The following is a 24,353-nucleotide window of genomic DNA, read 5'->3' on the forward strand; positions in this document are numbered from 1 at the left end:
TTGAGAGAGACAGAGAGACAGAGAGACAGAGCAGGAGCAGGGGAGGGGCAGAGAGAGAGAGGGAGACACAGAATCCGAAGCAGGCTCCAATCTCCCTACACCTCCCATGTTTAGAAATAAGATTATGGATCACCAAATGGGTTTTGATACTCTTTCCCTTTCCAACACAGGCTCTGGCAAACAAAAAGCCATTGTAAGACTATGTCTTACCAGGACTTTATAAGACTTCTAGAAAAAGGAAACTGGCATTATAATTGCCTTACAGGACTGGGATCCACAGAGTTCTGAGTTTCACATATCTCTAATTGAGCCTAGTTTCTAACATTGGGAGTGTGGTACATGGGATACTTTGCTCTGAGTAGGAGGAAGAGATCCTATTTTTAGGATACATTGAGAAGGGCATTGCTATATCAGCTCAAGGTTAGCCTGAGTCCAGCAAGGTTCCTAAACCCTGCATCCTGTTGGAATCAAAACTCAGAGCAGATTGAGCAACTCTGACTTCTCACCAACTGACTTCCCAGTTAGTGTCGCATGTACCTGTGGGGTCCACTGGGGACCATCACTGAACCAGACACGAAGGAAGAAGGTATTTTGGAAGGAAATGACAAATGCCTGGTTTTCAACTGGGGGACAAAACCTCCCTTCTGCATGGCCTTGTACAGCTTATAGGACCCCTTCACCATTATTATTCCACTTAGTCCTTCTAGCACTGCAGGGCCCACGTTGTTCCAGCCCTTTTACTCAAGGTCATGCACATAGACTGGGGTGAGACTCTCTCCTAGGTCTTCGGAGTCCAAGCCCCATGCTCGTCCCACATTTCCCTCCTGTAGTCTGAGATGGAATGCAGTGAAGTGCTACCAGGGGTAATCTGGGCGTTCAGATGAGAAGGAAGTTATTGATGGGAAAGAGATCACTCTGGGAGTTCTGCATTCCACTCGCTTAGTGTAAGTTGCTACTTGTCTGGAGGAAGTGACTGCTGAGCCCAGAGTTAAACAATACTTTTGTCTTTGTCGTGGGCGCCAGCCATCAAGTGATATCTGATACAAACCCTAAGACTTCAAAAATGATTTATGCCGTAGAATTGCAGGCTTGATCACAGGAAGACTTTGTTCTGTTCTTTTTTTTTTTTTTTTTTTTTTTTTTTAATCCCTGAAAGCTGAGCACTATTAAAACTACAAAATCATGACTGGATCACTAAATTGACAGGGAAAGAATTTTGACATGCGATAATGACACAATTAAGTCTAGGGCTGTAGTTCAAAGCAAAGCTTATATAAAAATAACATTTGCATAGTGCTCTTCAGTGTACCAAGTAGCATGCCATAAACAATTTCCTTTGATCTATGCTACAAACCTGTCAAGTAGCCATGGTCCTCCTTTAACAAATAAGGAAATTAAATTTGAAAGAGGCTAGATGCTTTGCCCTGGGTCCTAAGTGGCAAGTTTAGGACGTCAGGTCTTTTGACTCCACATTCTGTATTTGGTTTGTCGTTATTTACTAAATCTTCTGGAAACATCGAATAATTTTTGTAGGGATTGACTGAAACCCTCTGGGACCTCCTGTGAGAAGTTTTGGTAATGGCGGGTACATAAATGGTATCTTCTCACTGTGTTGTCCTTGCAAGCAGCAACCATTCAATAATCAAAGTTATTGTGCAAAGTTGGTGGTATTAAGTCCACTTCTCTTTGATGGATGGATTGCAGGAGGAATCTAAGCTATTTTTTCATGAGCACCAGTCACAGGGAGAGGCAAGAACAGGGTTATGATGTGAGAGTTCCAGCTCCCTGTCCCTTGTTAAACAGTCGGAACCGACTCCCATTCCCTAAAGAATGGAAAGAGAAATAGCAAACATTTAATGGAAGGATCCACGTTATTCCTTCAAAATGCTCTAGATTCACTCTCCACAACCCTTCCTGAATCTTGATGAAAATATTTGGAGAAGCCTAATGGTTACAAAGTTTTGGAGAACACAGACATCTTCAAAAACACCTTGTGGAGCTGAAGTATGCGAGCAGGGATAACAGCAGAGTTCAACAGGATTTGGACTCACGACTATCTATCTATTCAAGGAAACTGAACATTAAAGATCTTTCCCCCATTCAGGCTGTTCCCATATAAGGCTTCTTTCTTTGGCCAAGGAAGGATTTTAGAAGGGAAGTTCACAGCTTTTCACCTTCATGGCTGAAACAATCCTAGAACTTGTCTGACTGGCTCTAATGAGGAATGTAAGTAAACAAGACCTGAGTAAACAAAAGAGAAATCTGCCCATCACCTGTGGAGTCAAGTAATGTAGGGCACCTTCCTGGGCACTTATAAACCAATGCCTGTCTCTCAGAGAAATGGGTAATGTGCTTCCAAAGAAACATATTATCATGTTGACATTGCTTTGGATGCACATTACCCATTTCTCTGAGAGACAGGCACTGACATTGCAGAGGCTTAGGAAAGGGTCAGAATAAAAGATACTCTGTCTAGCAAGGTGGACCCACTGTGTTTGTTAGTAAGAAACTAAGTACCTTAAGGGACTGGGGACTTTTTAAGCCTTTTTGGTAGGAGCAAGTATTGGCCTCTCTTTCATGAATGAGGGTCATTTTCATCACCTTGGGTTGTTAGGCTTTGGCAATTCTGGGGATGAAGCAAGGCTGCACGTGCTCGTGAGACGAAATGACTTTGCCATCCCTAATCTCCTGCGTGATGGTGAAGATTTTAACCAGTATTTGGGGCAGTACTCTGCAGGTACAGCAGAGCTCATGTGATCCGCGGGAGGCTGAGGATGATGTATTGTAAGCCGGGGCTGTGCATTCCTTGGTGCTGGCCTTACTGGAAGGCTCACATGTGGTGACACACGGGTTACAGGGAAGCCTAGAAAAAACAGAATTTTGCCTGTGATTGAGGGAAGGTAAGGATGGTTGTGGAGAACAACAGCGGTGGGTAATGTTTCAACATGGTGTCACTCAAAACAAATATTTCCAAATGCTTATTTGTTCATTTTGTTCTATCATCGGTGGAAGAAAAAGAATCAGACCAGATGCATGGTAAAGCAGCATCTTAGGCTTAGAAGCTTTAGATTCTGCAAGCTGCCATTGTGGACAATGCCACAGCACTGTGGAAGAACACCACTCCAGGGGTTCAAGACCCGGGTGCAGTCTAGCTTGTCATTTACCAGCTGGTGACCTAAGATAAGTCAAGGAACGCTCCTGAGCTTTAGTTTTTCATCCAGAATGGGTATAATGGGAGCTATGCTTACAGGATTGACAGTGATAAGGGATAAGTGACAGGATAACCGTGATAAGGGACAGGTTGAGAGGCTTATTATCTGAAGAAAGAAAGCTAATCAGGTGTTTTTCTTATCAGATGGCCTGAAACCCATCTATGGAAGAGTCTTTCATGCTTTATCGGGCAGCTTCTAGGTGCCTTCTGGGTGTATTTAAATGAAATTTTACACAATTGGAATCGGGAGCAGTTAACCGAACTCTTTTTAAGAAGCATCATCTTTTTTGGATGATTCCAGGCACTTTGGTATGTCGGAGCTCCTCAGAGGGACTAGCTTTTGTCAACATTGTGCTAGTTATCATGTGGACATGCCAGTTATAAGAACTCTGTGAGCAGAGTCCACTGATTATTTGGGGGAAGGAAGTCTCCGTAACGGTTCTAAGTCTGCATCTGGGGCATTAGTGTGGACTGAGTTGCTTCAAAGAGCTTGTGCTCTAGGTCCGTCCCTTATGGGTTGGTTAGCTTATCATTGAAAAACATTACAATTTCCATTAAAAAAAAAAAAAAGATGCTGAAATACACACATCTACATGCTGCTCTTGGCATCAAGGACAAGAGGCTGGAGATGGGCATTTCAGCCTGAACAGACTGTTCCTCCAAAAGGAGCAGGGTCGCCCTACTCAATTTCATGAAAGTTCATCTAGTGGGGGAAAATCTGTAAGTCACCAGGAATGTTTGAATGTTTGGGGAAACCATTGTTTTCCCTTGTACTTTTTAAAACCCAACATACAAGGAATTAACCTGGTGTGCTGGCTCTTCAAAATGACTCCGCTCAGCTAAGACCGCAAATTTGGACTAGGTTACAGTTGTAGGTCTCCAAACAGCACAGCTTGAGATCAGGTACCTAAAGTTCCCACCACTGGCAAGAAGATCAAAGCACATGCCCCCTATTGCCTAGTGGCAGTACACACATGTGTGTCAGCATATTTTCTCATAGTTGTTTTTATTTTACTTACTCGACATCTGAACTCTCCAGAAGGCTGCGGTATGTGGCAATCTCACACTCCAGCTGGGACTTGACATCCAGCAGAATCTCATATTCTTGGTTCTGTCTTTCTAGGGCACACCTGATCTCTGCCAGCTGAGCCTCCACATTATCAATCAGACACTGGATCTGGGCCAGTAAGGCCGTGTAGCGGGCCTCTGTCTCCGCCAGGATGCATTCCTGGGAATCTCTCTACCATGGAGGAAGAAATTAAGATTTGTAATGATGATTCATTGGAGCCTGGTCTCTTGTGAACTGTATCATTTAAAAAAATTTTTTTGTGACAGGTACTAATGAATCTCCAAGCCCTCTTATTACTTCTTAACCAAAGAAATCCCAAACCAAAATGATCTCCTCTGCTAGAGCTTGCTTCCTTTTATCCTCTTTATTTATTTTTGCTTTCCTTAAAGTACTCACTTCTCTTTCTCTTTCTTAATCACCTATCATACGACACTCTCCTACTTATGAGACAAACCAACAAACAAAAATGTACAGCTTTGAAAACCTGTTACCGTGGCGCTTCATTCTGAGAATATTTTTACCTTAAAGAAGAAGTTAGCAGCATTAAGCCATGAACAATTCCTTCACTTGCAGGGCACCTGGGTGGCTCAATTGATTAAGTGCCTGCTTCTTGATTTCGGCTCAGGTCATGATCTCATGGCCCGGGTATCGAGCCCGTCATCATGCCCCACGCTGAGCGTGGAGCCTGCTTGGGATTCACTTTCTCCCTCTCTCTTTGCCCCTCCCTTGCTTGTGCTCTCTCTCAAAATTAACATTAAAAAAAAACCCCACAAAACAATTCCCTCACTGGATCCCTTCCTTTATATGTAAAACATGAGAGTTGAAACTTTGATGATTACAAATCTTTCCTGATCCATCATCCTGTAAGTCTATGGATAATGCAATTTTAGGTTAGAATAACCTGTTATTTACGTGGTTTTCCCGGTTTTCAGAGATGAGAAAACAGGTTCAAGAGGTTAAGTGAATTGCCCATGGTCACATGACTAGCTGGTGACAAATCTAGCTTTGGGGCAAGGTCTTCCAAATACCCTTCACATCAGAGCATTTAAATAATTCCCTACTTCACAGAGGCAGTACAATGGAGGCAGAAGTGGTTCCAGCTCTGGAACTGAATTCTGGCTCAGGCTCATCTCTTTTGTGACTTTTAACAAGTTACTTAATGCCTCAGGATCTCAGTGTCTCCATTCCTAAAATAGGCAAGGTGGCACTCACCTTGGATTTGGCACGGGAAAATCAGTTTAGCTCCCTGAGCCTTATCTATAAAATTGGCTTAATAATTATGCCACCTCCCTTATAAGACTATTTTACAAATTTGATAGTTTAGAAAAATGTTTTGCATGTAATACAATGCTCTTGTAGTGTTTCCCAAAGTGTACTCCATGGATCCTTATTGCCATGAGATGCTCTTATAAAGGGGGGTCCACAGTCAATTAAGTTTTGGAATGCTGAATGCCATGTATCTCCTTGGAGATCCATAGTGTATATTAGCTTATTAAAGGTCTGCAGGAATTTACCCTGTTTAACCTTTGTTTACTCCAGCATTTCCCAGGCTTATCTGACCATAAGCCCTTTCTTGGCCATAGACTCTTTAACAAACAGAGGAACCTTTGTTCTGAGGGACACAATTTGGGAAACATTGCAACATGCAGGTGTCAGGGGCGATTGCCATCACTGCTGTGTTAGGCTTGGTCAGTTTCCTGGGTACCATTCTGTGCTGGGCCTGCAGTTCAATCTCCAGAGCATTCATGGTGCGTCTCAGCTCAGTGATGTCCTTCAGGCAGAACTGCTGCTGTTGAGAGCTGGTCACCACCTGCTGGTTCAGCCCCTCCATCTGAAACACAGTCAAAGACCATGCATATCATGAAGGAGACATGACTTTGATGGAAGGGTGCCTGGAAATGCAAAGTCACCTATTCGGTTTTGACTTTTCTACCCTCCTGACCTGTGTGTTGAACCACTGTTCCACTTCTCTGCGGTTTGTCTCCATGATGGACTCATACTGACATCTCATTTCTTGTAGAACCCGGTTTAGATCGACAGCAGGGGCAGCGGTCACTTCAATGTTGAGTCTGTCCCCAAGCTGGCTCTGTAAGGAATTGATTTCCTATGGAAAGAAAAAGAATGTGAAGTCACTTGGTGACCACATGACACCCTTGTGTTCTTGTTTGTCTAACAGCAGTAATTTAGCTTAATGGTATCTGAATGTAGCTCACAATAAAGGAATAGATGATTTATAGGTACTATTGAGAGGCTATAAAATAACCTAAGACTATTTCAAATGTGACTCTGTGTTCAAGTATGTGGAACATTAGAAGGAATTAATTAGCAAGATCAGAGTCTTAAAGAATTTAGATCATTTCCCGGGATGGGTAATGGTGAAGCAGCATGGAGGTGGAGTTTATAATAAGAGATCAGAGTCTCTATGATGCCAATATGGGCTTTTGCCAATATGGACTTACAGCAATAGAGGCAGAAATCAGTGCAGGGATGCCTACAAAAAGATGGGAAACCTGTGGGGGGGTTTCCCCCCTAAATTGGGTTGCTCCCTTGTCTGGAAGATCTGAAGGGGGGAGTGGAGGCTTCAGCTTGTGTTCTAGGCAGTGGATTGGAAACCCATTGGACCAATGGTAGTGGCAGTTGATATTCTCAGGCTGAAAAACAGAATACTATCTACTCTTTGGGGACACCTTTTGTCAAGTTCAACTCAAAGGGATGGATGCTATTTTTAGAGGCTTAGGTTGTAATGACTCTCTTGGTTTTTCTCTTACCTCTTCATGGTTGTTTTTAAGGCTGAGGAGCTCTTCCTTCAGAGACTGGACTCGTGCCTCCAGGTCAGCCTTGGCGAGGCTCAGGGCATTCAGGATCCGCTGTAGGCCGTTGGCATCTGCCTCCACTCCCTGGCGTAGGGACACCTCAGCTTCGTACCTTCAAAAATGAGACACAAAAAGAAAGGCATTAAAATGCAGATGGTGTAAATCGAGCCAAGCAGAAGTCCCTTCCACATTTTCCTTTGGGCCTCTCATTTATTATATTTCTGTTGAGGGCTTGATTCTCTTTAGAGGTGAGACCATTTGATAAACATCATCGCTTAACCACTGTTCCCTTAATCGTTTTGTCAGCGTGAGGCCACATTGCTGTTCTTTGAGATGAGGGAATTTATCCTCCTCCTGCCCCTGGAGGCAATGCAGGAGAATTGGAGAGTGCAATGGATTAGGAATTAGAAAACTTGCGTCCACATTTTAGCTGTGTCTTGCCCTAGGTGTATGTCTTTGGGTATAACAGAGCCCCATGCAACCACAGTTTTCTGGGAATTGATTTCCTATGGAAATCAATCAATCACCTTTAAACAAGGTGATTGCATATTAGCAGCCCTGCCTGTTTTCCTGAATTACTGTGCAGGTAATCAGGTGGGTTCATAAACTACAGGTAGTGGATACATGTGAGTGGTTATTAATCTTTATCATTTACTGGATGTGAATGAAGGTCTTTTCTGGGCTGGTGCTGACATGGTATGGGGCAGGAAGGTTAGCAGATTTGGGGATACGCTTCTTGGGAGTGTGTCGCATCAGATGCAGGGTAAATTCTGTCGTGAATGACAGTGCTGGATGGGCTTACTTGGCTCTCAAGTCATCAGCAGCCAGTTTGGTGTTGTCAATTTGTGAGACCAGTCTGGAATTCTCAGCCTTGGTACACAAGATCTAGAATTAAGAAATTGTACACACAAATGAGACAAACACCAGGATCTTCTTTAAAAACCAAGGGCTTGTGTGTGTGGCGATTAATGGGGTGGGGGTGGGGGCCGTTAGGCTTTCCATTGCTATGCTTAGGAAGCTTGGGGGGGGGGCTTTGGAAAGTCAGATTTTTTTGTTATTTTCCTAAAAAATCAGCAGAAACTACTCCAATAAAAACCTTGCATATGTTTTCCTGCCAAAATATAAAATCCATCCTCAATCTGCATCCTCTGGAATGTAGCCACCATGCAGGCAAGGACTTTTTAGCTCACTGTTATTTTCCCAGAGCCCAGAGCAATGTCTGGTGTTTGTTGGGGGTGCTCAGTAAACACTTGTTGAACAAATAAAGTGGAGTAAATCTGACATATGTAGCTGCAGTACATCACTCTGATCAGGAAACAGGTTTGATGTTGCAAGAAACCGTGGAAACAATTTGGAGATGATGAAATGAGCATAAGAGGGGAAAAGAGTGGTAAGGGTAGCACACTGGATAAAAGGTAAACTGTTTAGGCACTTCTTAAAACAAAATGCTTTTTCTCAGGTCCCTGTTTTTCTTCTTTTTGTTAAAGAAATGGCAGCAATTGGGGTGCCTGGGTGGCTCAGTCGGTTAAGCATCCGACTTCGGCTCAGGTGATGATCCCGCGGTTCGTGGGTTTGAGCCCCGCGTCGGGTTCTGTGCTGACAGCTCAGAGCCTGGAGCCTGCCTCGGATTCTGTGTCTCCCTCTCTCTCTCTGCCCCTCCCCTGCTTACACTCTGTCTATCTCTCTCTCAGAAATAAATAAACATTAAAAAGTTAAAAAAGACAAAGAAAAAAAGAAAGAAAGAAAGGAAGGAAGGAAGAAAGAAAGAAAGAAAGAAATGGCGGCAATAGGTTGTTAACACATTTGGGACCGAAGCTATCTGGTTATAACAGCAGAACCTATCTCTGGAAGATGAGTAAGTAGACAACTCTGAATATTGCCTCAAGATGACAATTTCATTCAAGAGATTTTCTTATTCTACAAAATATTTTTTTCCAGCATAAAATGAACTACAAATATTAAGCACATATATTAAGCACATGGCTATTGCTTGGAGAGTGTCATTACACAACTTGATTATACACATTCCTAAGAATCTTACCTTCTGCTGGAGCTCCTCAATGGTAGCGTAGTAGGACCTGTAGTCAGGACATACGACACAAAGCTCTTTGTTACACTCCTCCTGGATTTTGCACTCCAGTTCAGTGTTCTCTTGTTCCAAGATCCGCACCTTCTCCAGGTAGTTAGCAAGGCGCTCGTTCAAAATTTGCATGGTCTCTTTCTCTTTACTGTTGATACCTTCACCACACCAGTCGCAGTCATCCAGAGGGGGACAGGCACCGAAGTTGTTAATCAAGCAGATGGGTGTGAGATAAAAGCAAGGAGTAGGGTGGCAGCTGTTGGCTTCGAGACCACCATATTGGCAGCTGGTGTTGGGAAAGATGGTCCTAAAATTTGTAATCCTAGAGCATCTTTGGTGTGGCGTGGAAGAAGAAATAGTTGTTGTACAGCCTTTGGTATCCATGGTGTGTACCCAGTGTGGGTTTATTTCAAAATCTGTGGTCCAGATCGAAAGCTCAAACAACCTCGACTAAGTCTGAATTCCAAGCTCCTTGACTATTTCCTCTTTGAAGTGCTTATATAGCCTTTGCTGTAGGTGGGGTCATGGCTGGAAGGATGTTTTCCTTTCTACTGTTTATATCAAATCCCATAGGAACATCTCATTAGTCTGCTTTTTACTTGCCTGAGAAGAGTTACTTGTCTCATAAAAATGTGCATTTAGGCTGTTACTAAGTTATTACCCATCACAACCACTACCTGTCATTGGATACAGAGCTTCACATGAAATCTTCAAAAGGAAATGCCATCACAGTTCTACCAGCATCCATTATTAAGCAGGTGTGAGTATATGAAGTTCATTAAATCCTTGTTGACCTCTCCACCTGGCCTAAAGCTTGATCAGGAATGAGTTCATCCTTCTTTTCCTTTCTTCTCTAGAAAAGGGAAACTATTAATATCTAATAATTATTGGTGAACTCAGAAATCAGTATTTTATTTTGTTCTGCCCAACTGGTTTTCCATTTTCATTGTTCGGACGTTGTGAGTATGGGTTAAAATGTGAGTTTTAAATAAGACCCTTTTTAAAGATGATTGCTAGATTCCTGTTTCAGCTTGCCAGGTAGGGTTTGATTGCTAACAATAAATTTCCTGAAAAAGAAGCTGGTTACCTTTTGGTTTTCCAAAACCCACGTTTTATGACATTTTTTTGTGCTCAGTGATTGCTTGTGGAATTACATTAGCTAACAATTTGTCTTGGGGTTGGTTTATATTTGCTGTTTAAACATGATGTGTTGAAAGATGTGTGGTTTTCATTCTCAGGAATACTTTCTCAGTGTTTTCTTAAGAAAGTTTTTTTTGGGGTGCCTAGGTGGCTCATTTGGTTGAGCGTCCGACTCTCTTGATTTAGGCTCGGGTGATGATCCCAGAGTCGTGGGATTGAGCCCTGCATCAGGGTTAGGATTTTCTTTCTCTCTCCCTCTCTCTCTCTCTCTCTCTCTCTCCCCCTCTTCCCCCTCTCTCCTGCTCATGCTCTCTCTCTCTCAAATAAAAATTTAAAAAAAGAAAGAAACTTATTTGTTCCTGTTCCTTTATGGAGGCTCTAGGAGAGAACAATTATGTTGCCTTTTCTAGCTTCTAGAGGCTGCACAGGCTCCTTAGCTCCTGGCCTCTTTCTGTCTTCAAAGCCAGCAGTGGGGAGTCTTTCTCATGCGGCATCACTCTGACACTGACTCTTCTGCTTCCCTCTTCCACCCTTAAGGCCCTTGTGATTATATTGGGCCCACTCATATCATCTAGGATAATCTTCCTATTTTAAGGTCAGCTGATTAGTGGCCTTACTTCCCCTTCGTCATGTAGCCTAACATATTCAAAAGTTGTAGGATTAGGATATGAACATCTTTGGGGGCTCATTATTCTGCATATCACGTAAGGTAAGGAAAAAATATTAATTTACAATAGTGCCACCAAATATAAAATGCACAGGAATAAATTTAGTTAGAAAGGTAGACTACATGAATAAAATATTAAAATACATTGAAGGACAGAAAACTAGAATAAATGGAAAGATATATCATGTTCTTGGACTGAAATACTATATCCATCACTATAAAAATGTCAATTATCTCCACATTAATTTAACTTAGATCCCACTAAACTTATTGAGATCCTCCCAATCTCAAAAATGTGATTTTTTTTTTAACCAGGCAAGATAATTCTTAAGTTTTATGAGAAAAGTTAATCAAATTTGAATAGCCAGGAAACTTCTATAAGAGGAAGCCCCAGAGAGACTAGCTCTTCCTATTTTAAAGACTCACTAATCAAAATACTATAGTATTGATGCATGAATAGTCAGACAGATCAATAGAATAGAATAAGAGGTCTAAAATAGACTTCCAAACAGACTTGAATTTAGTGTATGATAAATGTGACATTTAAAACTAGTGGGGGAAAGATAGACTATCATATGTAGTTTGGGAACAATTCTGTATCACTTGAGGTAGAAGGCAGGGCAGGAAGTGTTGGGATAATGACTCATCCTTCCTAGTAAGACATATTGCAAATTGATCAAAGATTCAAATGTGAAAAATGAAATCATAATTGTGCTAAAAATATGAGAATTATTTTTATAAAGTTGAAGACAGAAGGCCTTTCTAATAATGACCGAAATAAAGAAACCATAAAAACTTATAAATCTGACAACATCAGATAACTTTTACATTGGTACAAAGCACAACCTATAAAATTGGAAGACAGATGACAAACTGGGAAGGTATATTTGCAATAACGCCATAGACAGTGACCAGAAAGAAAATACAACAGGCACTTAATTTACAAAGAACCTTAGAAAAAATGCTCAATGTCACTCATAAAGAAGAAATGTAAATTTAAACTACACTGAGATTTTATTTTATCTTTCTCCCTATCATACTGAAAAAAAAAATCACAGTTTGGTAACAAATGTACTGTATACAGCCTCTCATTTATTGCTGGTGGGAGTATAAATTCATACAAGTTACTATACTGCTACTATAATCAGACAGTGTGATATTGGCATAAGGGTTGGCAAGTGGATCAGTGAAATAGAATAAAGATTCTAGAAATAGTCTCACATACATATGGTCACTTGATTTTTGACAACGTTTCCGAAGTAAGTCCATGAGAAAAGGATAGCCTTTTCAATAACTGTTGCCGATCAATTAGATAATTGCGTATAGCAGAGATCGATACATCTTGAGCTTTAACTCACACTCTGTATAAAAATTAATTCAAGATGGATTAAATACTTAAATGTGAAGGTTACAGGTATGGAACTTTTAGAAGGCAACATGGAAGAAGATCTTCATAATCTTGTTCAGACAAAGACTTCTAGCACGTGGAGAGCACTAAACATAAACAATGAATTTGACTTCATCATAGTTAAAGTCTTTTACTGATCAAAATATACCACTAAGAAAGAGAAAGGACAAGCTACTGGCTGGGTGAAAATATCCACTTGAGATATAAAGGACCTTCCTTTTGACACAGCAGTATCATGACTAGTTCTATGCCCGAGAGAAATGAGTGCGTATGTACACAAAAAGACTTGCATAAAAATGCTTCTAGCAGTTTTATTCTTAATGGCACCAAAATGGAAACAAGCCAAATGCTCACAAACAACACAATGGATCAACAGACTGTGGTATATTCATAGAATAGGTTAGTAACTTGACAACAAAAAGAATGAACTATTGGTATTCACAATGACATGGATGAACTTCAAAAACATGTCAACCTGGGTCGTCTGGGTAGCTCAGTTGGTTAAGCGTCTGACTTCAGCTCAGGTCATGATCTCACGGTTCATGGGTTTGAGCCCCGTGTCAGGCTCTGAGCTGTCAGCACGGAGCGTGCTTCGGATTCTGTGTCTCCCTCTCTCTCTGCCCCTCCCCCACTCGTGCTCTCTCTCTCTCTTCCGCGCTCTCTCTCTCTCAAAAATAATAAACATTAAAAAAATATATATCAACCTGAAGAATTTAGGCACAAAAGGGTACAAACAGTATGATTACATTTATATTAACTTTAAGAACAGGCCAAACTCTTCTACAGTGTCAGGTATCAGAATAGTGGTTGTCTCCTCATGAGGGAGGTGAGCTGCCTGGGAAGGAGCATGAAGGAACTCTGAAGGTTGATATTTCACATCTTGATGTTCTAATCTATGTCTCGATCTGGATGATTACATGACTGTGTATGGTTTTCAAGTTTCATGGAACTACATGCTTTCCACCATTGATACATTTTCTTGTATGAAAATGAAATCCCAGTGAAGTATGGTTAACATAGAAAGTTAAGATTTGATAGAGCTGTGTAGCTCTATGAATGCTTACTACTTTATTCATGTACTTGAATTACAAATGGGTCATTTGTAATTTCACTTGTGAAAAATGGAAGTCATAAATGTGCTAAGAGAAAGCATAAGAGAATTCTTTTACAAATGGAGAGTGGAGGAAGGCCTTTATAACAGTGACTCAAAATCAAGAAACCACAAAAAAATGGACAAATTTTGCTTCACAAAATAACAGCATTTGAAATAGTAATAATTTTAAAAACATGTAAAAAGGACTGGAAGGAAAGATATCTAAATGTTAAGAGTGGACTTCTTTGCATTTTATAATTATTGATGAGAGTTATTTTCTTCTTTATGTTTTTGTACACATCCCACAAATTGGCTGTATCACTTTCAGAATCAAAAGAAGAGTTTGACATGGGGCACCTGGGTGGCTCAGTCGGCTAAGCGTTGACTCTTGATTTCGGCTCAGGTCATAATCTCACCGTTTGTGAGTTCGAGCCCCCAGTCGGGGTCTGCACGGGCAGCCCAGAGCTTGTTTGGGATTCTTTCTCTCCCTCCCTCTCTCTTTGCCCCTCCCCTGCTCGCACATGCTCTCTCTCTCTCAAGATAGATAAATAAACATTAAATTTTTAAAAAAAAAGAGTTAGACAACTATTTTTGTTATATCTTTGTTTTTGTGCTCTTTTCTCCATCTTATCACTTCTCTTCTTGTGTATCTCAGGCGGTGATTTTCCTTCGTTGCATGGCTGACTGCTTTATTTGTGCTCTGGAGCTGATTTCTCTTTGTTTCTTTCAGGACCACATTTCATCAATTATGTACCCTTTTCTTGCATCTTGCACATCTTCTTTACTACTTGACCAATTTTCCTTTCCCTGTAAGCATGTTTGTTACAGATCTTAATATTGTCTAACTCCTAACTATGTAGCCACTTTGGCTTTGAAGGCAGTGTCTTTCCTTCATTACCCATTTTTTTTTGAGACAGCAGTGGGTATCTATCTGTTACCATCATTTTGCTGCCACCAGCTCATTTGTTGACTTTGCGAAATCTGGCTAACCTATAAGCATGATATGACGTAGCCTATCTTGAAGACCTTCTTTGTCTGCCTTACCATAACACCATTTTCCGGTGCAGAAATACCCAGCGCTTCCTAAGAGCAAAGTCCAAATTCTTGATTGCCAGGCAATCAAGACTTACCATAGTCTTGATCCAGCTGACTGTACTGCACATCCCATGGCTCCTGTCCCCCCTGCATACACTCTAACCAAACTGTATTCCTTGCCATGCTCCAAGCTCTCCTTGCTTTGCTTCTCCAGGGCATATTTATTGTTGAGGTTCCCTCCATTTTTCTCCATCTAGGTGTTTCAAGGCTGCTCTGGGAGAGAATCCAGGGCTCACCCATATTTGATTCTCCTCTCCTTGGGGGCACAGGGGAAGATTACTCTTTCCTGTCCCCTTGCAGTTAGGAAAGGTGTAACCAGGGCTTTAATCTTTAGTTCAAGAGACTGGGGAGGCAGCATGTTCCAGATGCTGGAAGAGCAAGTCTGAGAGTGATAGGAGTTCCCTTCACAGCATTGTCCTGGCTGGAGCCTTCTGGGAAAGGGGCAGTGCAGGGGAGAGGAAGGATGGGCTTTAGGTCCAGCCTGAGATAAGTAGCTGAGATATAGGGAGGGAATATGGCCTTTGTGGGGCCAGCAAGGAACCCATGAATTGTAAATACTAAATAGATACTGACGAGGAGCCTGTGTCCTCAAGTCATGAATGCTTCTTGCATTTAGAGCAGGCAAATTTTGAGGCCATTGTTTTGCCTGAGTGTCCTCATGGTGGGCTGTACTCAGAACCTAGAATGCAAAGTTTTGTGCTGGTTCTTACAGATGAGTGAAGCATTATATTTTATTTTATATTTTTATTATTTAAAAAAGATTTTTTAATGTTTATTTATTTTTGAGAGAGAGAAAGACAGTACATGAATAGGGGGAGGGGCAGAGAGAGAGGGAGACACAGAATTTGAAACAGACTCCAGGCTCTGAGCTGTCAGTACAGAGCACGATTCAGGGCTCGAGCTCACAAACTACGAGATCATGACCTGAGCTGAAGTCAGACGCTTAACCGACTGAGCCACCCAGGCACCCCACGATATGTTATATTTTAGATTTTACTTTTTATGCAACACTAGGTGCTAAAAATACAGGCATCTTATCTAGTGCATTATTAAAGCTATGAAGATGTTGCATTATTAACTAAAATTAGGATTCTACTAGATTTTACCAAGAAAGGCCTGAACTGTTTTATCCAAAAGTACAGTGGCCATTTTTCAGTGTTTGACAGCCCAGGGGAATGCCTACTGCATATGCCCACATGGAAAAAGATGGAATTCCTACAGTTTGGAGGAAGGCTTTTTTTTTTTTAAGTGTATTTATCCTGAGAGACACAGAGACAGCATGAGTGGGGGAGGGGCAGGGAGGGAGGGAGGGAGACCGAGAATCCCAAGCAGGCTCTACACTGTCAGCACAGAGCCTGCCTCTGGGCTCAAACTCATGAAACCATGAGATTATGTTATGACCTGAACCGAAACCAGGAGTCAGATGCTTAACAGACTGAGCCACCGAGGTGTCCCTGGAGGAAGTCTTCTGAGGGCTATTTTGGGATGTCACAGTTTTCAGTGATGGAAATCTTTCCTCTTTGTGCATAATTCACTTAATGTGACTATTTATCATCATCATTAGATATTACTTTGTTGTGGGGTGTTTGGTTAACTATAGAGCTCACAATGGTCCAGATTTGTATCAATGATAATTTTGGTCTATACTTTTCCAATAACCAGATTTAAAAACATATTTATTGCCATGCAAATATGAATCTATTACACTACTGCAAAGTAGACATAATTTAATGCCCCTAGGATTTTAGAAGTTTTTATCATTGTTGGAAAGTAGAAAGGAAAGACCATTTGGCCAGTGAAAGTGTACTATGGTTAAAAAAAAAAAAAAAAAAAAAAAAAAGGAAGAAGAAGCTGGAGTCCTCCCACCCTAACACCATTTAGAACAGGCAGGCTAACCCAAGAAGAGGTCAGATCTAGAATTAGCCTATGTCTTTAACATAATATTTAGTGCAATACTATGCCAAAACTAAAAACAGTTATGGAAGGCTAAAAGTAACACGAGAGTCCCCAAAGTGGTTATTCTATCTTAAGGATATTTTCCTACTTCAGTTCCACTTTGATTTTGCATTTAGCCAAACTGGAAATATTTTTAACTCGGAAAATAAAAATAGATTAGTGAATCCATACAAAATGTTACAGATCGAGAGAAGGTAGTCATGTGCATTTTTCTGAGAGAGAATTGGATATAGCTCATTGGGAATTATTACAGATGCTGAATATTTGCTTTGCCATAATCTTGACCAAGGCAGAGAAGAAACCGTGGGAAAGTCTGAGGGTGGGTGGATGGCAGAGATTGATATGGTGGAAACCTCTGGGTTAAAAACCACTATGTGTTTTTTAAAAGAACATTTGCATTTTGAAACAATTACAGACCCACAGGAAGTTGCAAAGATGGTGCATAGAGGTCCCATGTAGCTAGCTTTCTCCTGTGGTTATAGTGGTTATATCTTGCTCAGCTATAGTTCAACTGTAAAGTCAAGAAGTTGACATGGATACAATGTGTATATATATATATATATATATATATATATATATATATATACACACACACACAATGTGTGTGTGTATGATGTGTATATTTCTTTCACATATGTAGATTCATGTAACTACCTCAGCATTCATGATACACAACTCAAGATACGCACCATAAAGATCTCCTTCATGCTGTATTTGTTTTATGTGTAATTTCTAGGGTTTTTAGCCAAACTTAGGAAGAGGAACAAAGAAATGTACATCTATTTCATCTTCTGGAAGTGGAGTTCTCTGTTTTGCTTTTTCATTTATTTACTAAAAAAAATTTTTTTAGTGTTTATTTATCTTCGAGAGAGAGAGAGAGAGAGCGCGCAAGTGGGATAGGGGCAGAAAGAGAGGGAGACACAGAATCTGAAGCAGGCTCTAGGCTCTGAGCTGTACTGAGCCATCCAGGCGCCCCTCTGTTTTGCTTTTTAAATGTATGTGAATAATTCTTCTTTTTGTTAAAAATTTTAATATTTATTTTTTAGAGAGAGAGAGACAGAGTGCAAGAAGGGGAGGAACAGAAAGAAACGGAGACACAGAATCCAAAGCAGGCTCCAGGCTCTGAGCTGTCAGCACAGAGCCCGACGCGGGGCTCGAACTCATGAACAGTGAGATCATGACCTGAGCTGAAGTCGGATGCTCCACCAACTGAGCCACCCAGGCACCCCTGTGAATAATTATTCTTATACCCCAATGTTCAATAACAGACCTATGTACCTTATGGTATTTTATGCAGCCGCTAACATAATGGTCACAAGACAATCTTATATGTTTATTAGGATTGAAAATGCTTACATGACATAGTAAAAAAATACGTTACTCAACTATGTGCATATGTAAATATGATTACCACTATATGGAAAAACCTATTGTAAGAAAGAAAACTGTAAGTTCCCAAAATACCGAGAATGGATATTTCGGGTGTGGAATTATAACTGATTTTTTTCCCCTTTCGTGTGCCAAATTGAAAAAAAAAATGAAATCTTGAACTTTTATAATTACAAATAAAATAAAATTTATTCCTAAAGTTCCAACTGTCTTCCAAGATATATGACATTTTGCATTGATTAGTTAACCTGTTTGTAATTGAGGAGTTAGAAAACTATTTTCAGCTTTGGTTTGTGCAAAATCAAACTGTCGGCATGGGTTTAGGCAATTACCTTGGCATCACATGGTTATTACATCTGCAGTAATAAGCCACAGAGTTTATATTTACCATGCTAAAAAAAATGGAACACATTTTATTTGGAGATTAGCAAGAAAGCTTTATAGACTCCTAGAATATCACAAATAAGCTGGCAGGAGAGGAAATGATAAAGCAGAAATATACTGAGGATGTTTAGAGGACAAGTTCAGGATAGAAACCCTTTTTTAAAATTTTATTTGAGAGAGAGAGAGAGAAAGAGAGCATTAGCAAGAGGGGCAGAGGGAGAGAGAGAATCTCAAGCAGGCTCCACGCTCAGTGCAGAGCTTGACTTGGGCTCAATCCCACGACCCTGGGATCATGACCTGAGCCGAAACCAAGAGTGGGACACTCAACCGGCTGAGCCACCCAGGCTCCCCAGGATGGAAAACCCTTCTTGACTTTCAAGTTTGGATGTCTCTGACTGAAGCCCCCATCTCCTTTCCAGGACACTGCTGGCTTTGAAGCCTCCATCCGCCGCGCTGGGGGTTTAGCATTCACACGCAGCAGTTTTCGAGCGTGCAGATCACATACGCGGAGTATGGCTCACAAGTGTTGTCTGACGTGCTTGTGGTAGAACATGGGTGACAGGGAAGCCTGTGGAGAAGTTTGAACTAAGTTCAACAGGGGAAAGCTGGATAACATTTCAACTCAGAAAAGATCGTGCCCAAATCTGCCACTCTTTGAACGCTCTTTGCAGAATAACATTTGACTTAAGCCTATTTGATGCCTGGACCCAGCATTGTCACTTCATGCCCTTGGAGCTGTGCCAGCTCAGTACAACTATATGTATTTACTTCACTTTGCAGAATGTCCTCTTATGCATTTGGTGGGAGGCAGGGGCCAAGGGAGATCTCCAGCATGGAATTTTATGTGTGATACTTATTCTCTTTAGATCTTAGAATACTTTGTGAACACTTCTAATATCGTGTGATTAGCCTCAGTCATGGTGGTTGTTGTTGTTTTGTTGTTTTTTTTTTTTTTTTAACTCTTGTAAGGAGATCCTTTAACACAGTAGAGGGGTTTGACCGTGGGCAGATCTTGGGGAAACAGGATTCTCCTACAGGAGCCTCTTTGTGACTTGGGAGATTTTGAGAATAAACGTGTGGAACTTGCCTGCTGTCCTCACTCTCAAGGAGACCCCGGTACGTGTTGATCTCACACTCCAGCCGGGCCTTTGTGTCCAGCAGCACCTCGTACTCCCGGTTCTGCCGCTCCAGGTCACAGCGGATCTCGGCCAGCTGGTTCTCCACGTTATCGATCAGGCACTGCATCTGGGCCAGCTGCGCGCCGTACTGGGCCTCAGTCTCCGCCACAGTGCATCCCAGAGATTCTGTCTGCAGAAGAAGTGTCCTCAGGAGGGCTGTATAACGTAATCCCTGGGATCAGAGTGCCTGTTTCCAAAGCCTTGCTCTACCCTAGTGTAGCCTAGTGACATTCTGAAAATTACTTAGCTTCTCTGAGCCTTAGTTGTATTCTATAACAAGTGGGCAATGCAAAGTACCTATCTCCTAGGAGGGTTGTGAGGATTAAATGAGTGATATGTGGAAAGCATTTTGAAGAGTTCCTGAAAAAAAAAAAAAACTTTAAAAGCTAGATAAGAGTTATTACTAACACCCCCAAGCCCGCTGCAACCTTCAGTATACTGAAGTTGGGTATCGACTTGAGGCAGGGAGGAGCCATATAGTGGGAGTTAAGAGGCTCTGGGATTGAACCAGCTGGATCCAGCTTCCACTTTTGCCTCTTAAAAACTGCATGATCCCTGCAACTTAATCTGAATCTCAGTCTTCCTCATCTGTATAACGGGCTTAGTAAAGGGATTTATCCCATAAAGTAAGGCTCTCACAAGATGAATGCACACCTGTCATTCACCTAGTCTCCATAGGGCCTAACGTGGCACAGACAGGGGTGTTTGACTGGAACTGGCTAGTGTTATCTTCAGTGCACGGTATCCTCGTTGCTTGGTGGGGGTCGGGGGGGGGGGCGTTCAGTGAAGGGTCCTTGAGATGTGGATCCTGGGAAAGTTTAGGATAGTGGTAGAATGCAGAGTTTGAATACCATTGTTTTCTATGATGGTGAGCTTGGAAACCTGGCCCGAATCAAAAGAGCTTCAGGGGCGCCTGGGTGGCTCAGTCGGTTGAGTGACCGACTTCGGCTCAGGTCACGATCTCACGGTTTGTGAGTTCGAGCCCCGCATCGGGCTCTGTGCTGACAGCTCAGAGCCTGGAGCCTGCTTCCGATTCTGTGTCTCCCTCTCTCTCTGCCCCTCCCCCACTCATGCTCTGTCTCTCTCTGTCTCAGAAATAAATAAACATTAAAAAAAGATTTAAAAAAAAAAAGAGCTTCAAAACCCACTGGAATGCTCGAGTGCCTTTGGCTCAGAGGTTCTGTTCTCATTCTGCTCCTGCTCTTCCCCTCTCTCCCTGTCTCTGGAAGGTGCTGCAGGATCACACTCAAGCCCAGAAGGGATGGTCAGGGCATCCCGTTGGGACAGTACAAGCTGTTGACCTATCGCTTCTGCCCCTAGCTCAGTAAACAGCAGTATTTAGGAAAGGCAAGGAAATATACTCCTTGCACATTGGAAATGGAGACTTTCTGCCACATGAACTGTGGGGCTCTCTCCTCGGGGTTTGGAAGAGGGGATGGCATCTCGGGGCCTGACTCCTCAGTATGTGAGTGGCATACCAGGCTTTGCTGTGCTTGGAGCTCAATTTCCAGAGCGTTGGCTGTGCGTTTCAGTTCCAGGATCTCTGTCTGGCAGTCCTGCAGCTGCTCCGTGCTGCACAGCTGCTGCTGATTCAGCTCCTCTGTCTGAAACACAGGTGTGATCAGAGGACCCAAGTAAGACAGACATCTGGAAGCCTGTCACCTTCCTGCTCCAGGAGCTGACCTGAACAGCGAACCATTCTTCCACGTCTCTGCGGTTGTTGGCGAGCACCGTTTCATACTGACAGCGCATCTCATCCAGGACCCTGTTGAGGTCGACGGTGGGGGCAGTGTCCAGCTCCACGCTGAGTCGGTCACCCAGCTGTCCGCGAAGCAAGTTGACCTCCTGAATGGGGGAATGGAGTCAAGAGTGTGACAGGGTGGGTGGGTGGGGGAGGGGGGGATTCACTTTGACATCCCAAGGGCGTCGCATTTCTGTTTTGGGGGAGAAGTGAGTAAAAGTGTAAAAAATCTAAAGGGATTTAGATTCAGTTGCTTGGGTTGCAGTCTCTTTTCGTAGCTCAGTGTCTGCATCTACAAATGGGTATAATAATTTTACCTTTCCCAGAGACTTACTGTGAGAGATACGAGTTAATGTTTATAGAAAGCACTTATGAAAGCCCTTGGCACATAGGAAGGTCTCAATAAATGCTATTATTATCATCAACCAATGCTCAAAGGGGAAATATACTATATTACATCTTTCAGCTTTTCACCTTTTAGCCTCATTGATGTGAGATAATCAGATACTTCATATTTTATGATTTTAAAAAGTTTATAGGTACAGAATATTTTAAAAATTTGGCCCAAATATTGCATAAGATGTTATCCCCTTTTTGAAATGGCCTTCACACCCTGTGTTTATCGATAATCCAGATTTTCAAACCTGGTTTGAAAAGGTTAGAGTTAGGTGAGCCATAAAGCCTCCAAGGAAGGCTGTTTGTGGGAGTTACCCCCTCCAGACAGCAATGACAGGTGGCCAGTTTGGTTCATCCATGTGGCACTGGCCAGGGCCATTTCACATGTACATCCAGAGACATGACATGCTGCCATGATCAGGCCCAACAGCATTAGTGTCCTGAGTACTTTTGTTCCAGCATGAGTGGTATCTGCCCAAGTTCGATTTAGGTACACAACACAGAATGTATCAGTTTGACTTTATCCCTTCTACATTTGTTCAACAATTTTGCCACTTTCCTCACCTCTTCGTGGTTTTTCTTAAGGCATAGGAGATCGTCCTTCAGAGACTCCACGTGGGCCTCCAGATCGGCTTTGCACAGAGTCAACTCACCCAGGATCCCACGCAGGCCGCCAATGTCCGTCTCCAGCAGCTGGCGAAGAGACAGTTCAGACTCGTACCTTTCACGGCAAAAGAGATACAGCCAATGCTTACTTGGCTGGAGACAGTGCTGGGGATGCTGGGGAGTGACAAGAGGACTCAAGGAAGCCACATCCCAAATAATAAATGTGAGTTTTGTGAGCATTCTTAGCTTTTAAAAAGCTTATAGAGAGAATATTTGTGGTGTCTGCACACGCACTTGTGTGTGTGAGAGAGACAGAGAGAGCGAGAGAGTGAGAGAGAGGCAGTCATAAATTATTCTCAAGTTCAAATTCAACTTACTTTGACCTAAAGTCATCGGCAGCCAGTTTGCAGTTATCAAGCTGAACAGCAAGTCTAGAATTCTCTGCCTTTGTGCACAAGATCTGGGAAGGAAGGTCGTTATATGTAATAGATGGCCCTTTGAAAGAAACCTAAATATCTATTCATTTAACAACTATGCCATTATTTATCTTTTAAAAGTCTTTATAAGAAAGTATAAAATAGCTTTCAGCCTACTTCTCTTATTAGCCATGTCACTTCATGAAGAGACAAGCAGGACCAATTTATAAAAGAAATAGATAAAAAAGGTTAGTTTTTCAATGGCCTGAGACATTTTGCAATATTCCTTGACAGTTGAACTCTGATTTTTCTCCATAAGTGGTTTGTATTATGACTCTGTCCCCACTCCATGAAAATAAAAATTCATCTGTAAGAAAATGATTCCTAGGGTGAAATTATGTGATTAAAACGATGACATTTCAATATCTATGTTACAATATAAATATAAACATCCAGTGTTGCATACAGAATTAACTTTGGGTGTAACACAGTTTTTCCTTACTCTCTGGACGATGAAGGTAAAAGTCTGGATATGAGAGAGTTTATTATGGCCGTCAGGGATTACTGGCATCCCCAGGGCTAATGCTGACATTTCCTGACTTTGGCCCACCACCCTTTCCTCTGGGTCACATTACCTCCTGAAAAATCCCCTTTCCCTGGGTGGACTTCCATAGAACAGCCTCTTTTACTATAAAGATGAAGCAAATCCCAGATTGGAAGGGTGGAACATTAGGGCAATGAGACACCAGACCTTTTGCTGGAGATCTTCAATGGTGTCGAAGTAACACTGATAATCGGGGCACACCAGGGGGACCTCCCCTTCACACTGTTCTCGGATCCTGCACTCCAGCTCCGCGTTCATCTCCTCCAGGCCTCGCACCTTCTCCAGGTAGTTGGCGAGTCTGTCGTTCAGGAACTGCATCGTCTCCTTCTCGTTGCTGTTGAACATCCCATCCTCACACCAAGCACCGCTCCCCACCAAGCACGGAATGTGACAATTCCCAGCCAAGTAGCACGGTGTGACACAGCCGGTTGCCAAGCGAGACCCAGCTAGGAAGCTAGGGGTCTGGCCTCTGGAGGTGGCTTGGGCGCTGGGGAGGTGAGTGGTTTCCATGGAACAGGGTGAAGCGAACACACAGTCGGAAGCTGTGGCACAGGATTCAGAGGAGCAGCACGTAGGGGAGCAGTCCGAAGTCATCCTATCGAACGAAGAACCAAGACTAGTTGCAAAACTCCAGCTGACTGGCTGCCGAGGTCTCCTTCCCTCCTGAGACTTTTATACAGTCCCCCAAATGGGTATTTACGGAACAGACCGGATGTTTTCCTTATCACTGTTGGTGGCAGTTGTCATATGAACACTCATCAGGGTTGTTTGTTTGCTGAGGAAGAGTTTTATGCTTCATAAAAGAGGCATAACTTCAGGTTACTAAAAAAGGACACTATTTCCATATGCCAATAGGATAAAATGCTTGGTCCAGAATAAAATCTTCTTAGGAAGCGCTGTCCGTTTGGCAGACTTTGGAAAGATGGAGAAAATGTGGCCCCTCAGTAATTAGAGGTACAACTCATGACAAATAACGAAAACAATATTCCCACACATTTTGATCCTGGGCACTGGAAATTGTTTATGTATCCTCTTAAAATTCATATTACATCTCATTAAATGCCATTTATTTGTTTGTGCCACCATCATAAAAATGTTCCCTGTAGT

At 42.2% G+C, this 24,353-nt stretch overlaps 2 protein-coding genes and 1 long non-coding RNA gene across 6 annotated transcripts in view; 1 reads left to right on the forward strand and 2 right to left on the reverse strand.

Annotated features, from left to right (window-relative positions):
* The window catches only part of LOC123603661, a 148,875-nt gene extending 124,524 nt beyond the window's left edge, over nucleotides 1-24,351 (forward strand). For 3 of the 4 annotated variants that reach the window (XR_006714967.1, XR_006714969.1, XR_006714968.1), the window contains 2 exons: nucleotides 21,099-21,362; nucleotides 22,206-23,023. This is a non-coding gene — a long non-coding RNA (uncharacterized LOC123603661). Of the gene's footprint in view, nucleotides 1-21,098; nucleotides 21,363-22,205 lie in introns of all 4 variants that reach the window. The other variant, XR_006714970.1, reaches the window with a different exon arrangement.
* On the reverse strand, nucleotides 1,688-9,557 carry KRT39 (keratin 39). Its single transcript, XM_045488781.1, has 8 exons — nucleotides 9,135-9,557; nucleotides 7,896-7,978; nucleotides 7,049-7,205; nucleotides 6,223-6,384; nucleotides 5,986-6,111; nucleotides 4,231-4,451; nucleotides 2,602-2,863; nucleotides 1,688-1,823 (listed from the first exon to the last, which is right to left on the reverse strand). The coding sequence occupies exons 1-7, from the start codon at nucleotides 9,555-9,557 to the stop codon at nucleotides 2,611-2,613; spliced, it is 1,425 nt and encodes a 474-aa protein (XP_045344737.1). The 3' UTR covers nucleotides 1,688-1,823; nucleotides 2,602-2,610.
* KRT40 (keratin 40) lies at nucleotides 18,765-23,840 on the reverse strand. Its single transcript, XM_045488787.1, has 7 exons — nucleotides 23,394-23,840; nucleotides 22,604-22,686; nucleotides 22,185-22,341; nucleotides 21,167-21,328; nucleotides 20,962-21,087; nucleotides 19,393-19,613; nucleotides 18,765-18,873 (listed from the first exon to the last, which is right to left on the reverse strand). The coding sequence occupies exons 1-7, from the start codon at nucleotides 23,838-23,840 to the stop codon at nucleotides 18,774-18,776; spliced, it is 1,296 nt and encodes a 431-aa protein (XP_045344743.1). The 3' UTR covers nucleotides 18,765-18,773.
* Nucleotides 24,352-24,353: the final 2 nt, after the last annotated feature.

The sequence above is a fragment of the Leopardus geoffroyi genome, chromosome E1 (genome assembly GCF_018350155.1).
Source record: "Leopardus geoffroyi isolate Oge1 chromosome E1, O.geoffroyi_Oge1_pat1.0, whole genome shotgun sequence".
NCBI lineage: Eukaryota > Metazoa > Chordata > Mammalia > Carnivora > Felidae > Leopardus > Leopardus geoffroyi.

Coding starts and splice junctions, on each gene's coding strand:
- KRT40 (XM_045488787.1), bottom strand. CDS start 23,840: ATGACTTCGGACTGCTCCCCTACGTGCTGCTCCTCTGAATCCTGTGCC. Junction 21,088..21,166: donor AAGAATGGTTCGCTGTTCAG/GTCAGCTCCTGG, acceptor CCTGTGTTTCAG/ACAGAGGAGCTGAATCAGCA. Junction 18,874..19,392: donor CTTGAGAGTGAGGACAGCAG/GCAAGTTCCACA, acceptor ACTTCTCCACAG/GCTTCCCTGTCACCCATGTT.
- KRT39 (XM_045488781.1), bottom strand. CDS start 9,557: ATGGATACCAAAGGCTGTACAACAACTATTTCTTCTTCCACGCCACAC. Junction 7,979..9,134: donor TTGAGGAGCTCCAGCAGAAG/GTAAGATTCTTA, acceptor TCTTAATTCTAG/ATCTTGTGTACCAAGGCTGA. Junction 4,452..5,985: donor TGCAGGCCCAGCACAGAATG/GTACCCAGGAAA, acceptor CCTCCATGGTAG/AGAGATTCCCAGGAATGCAT.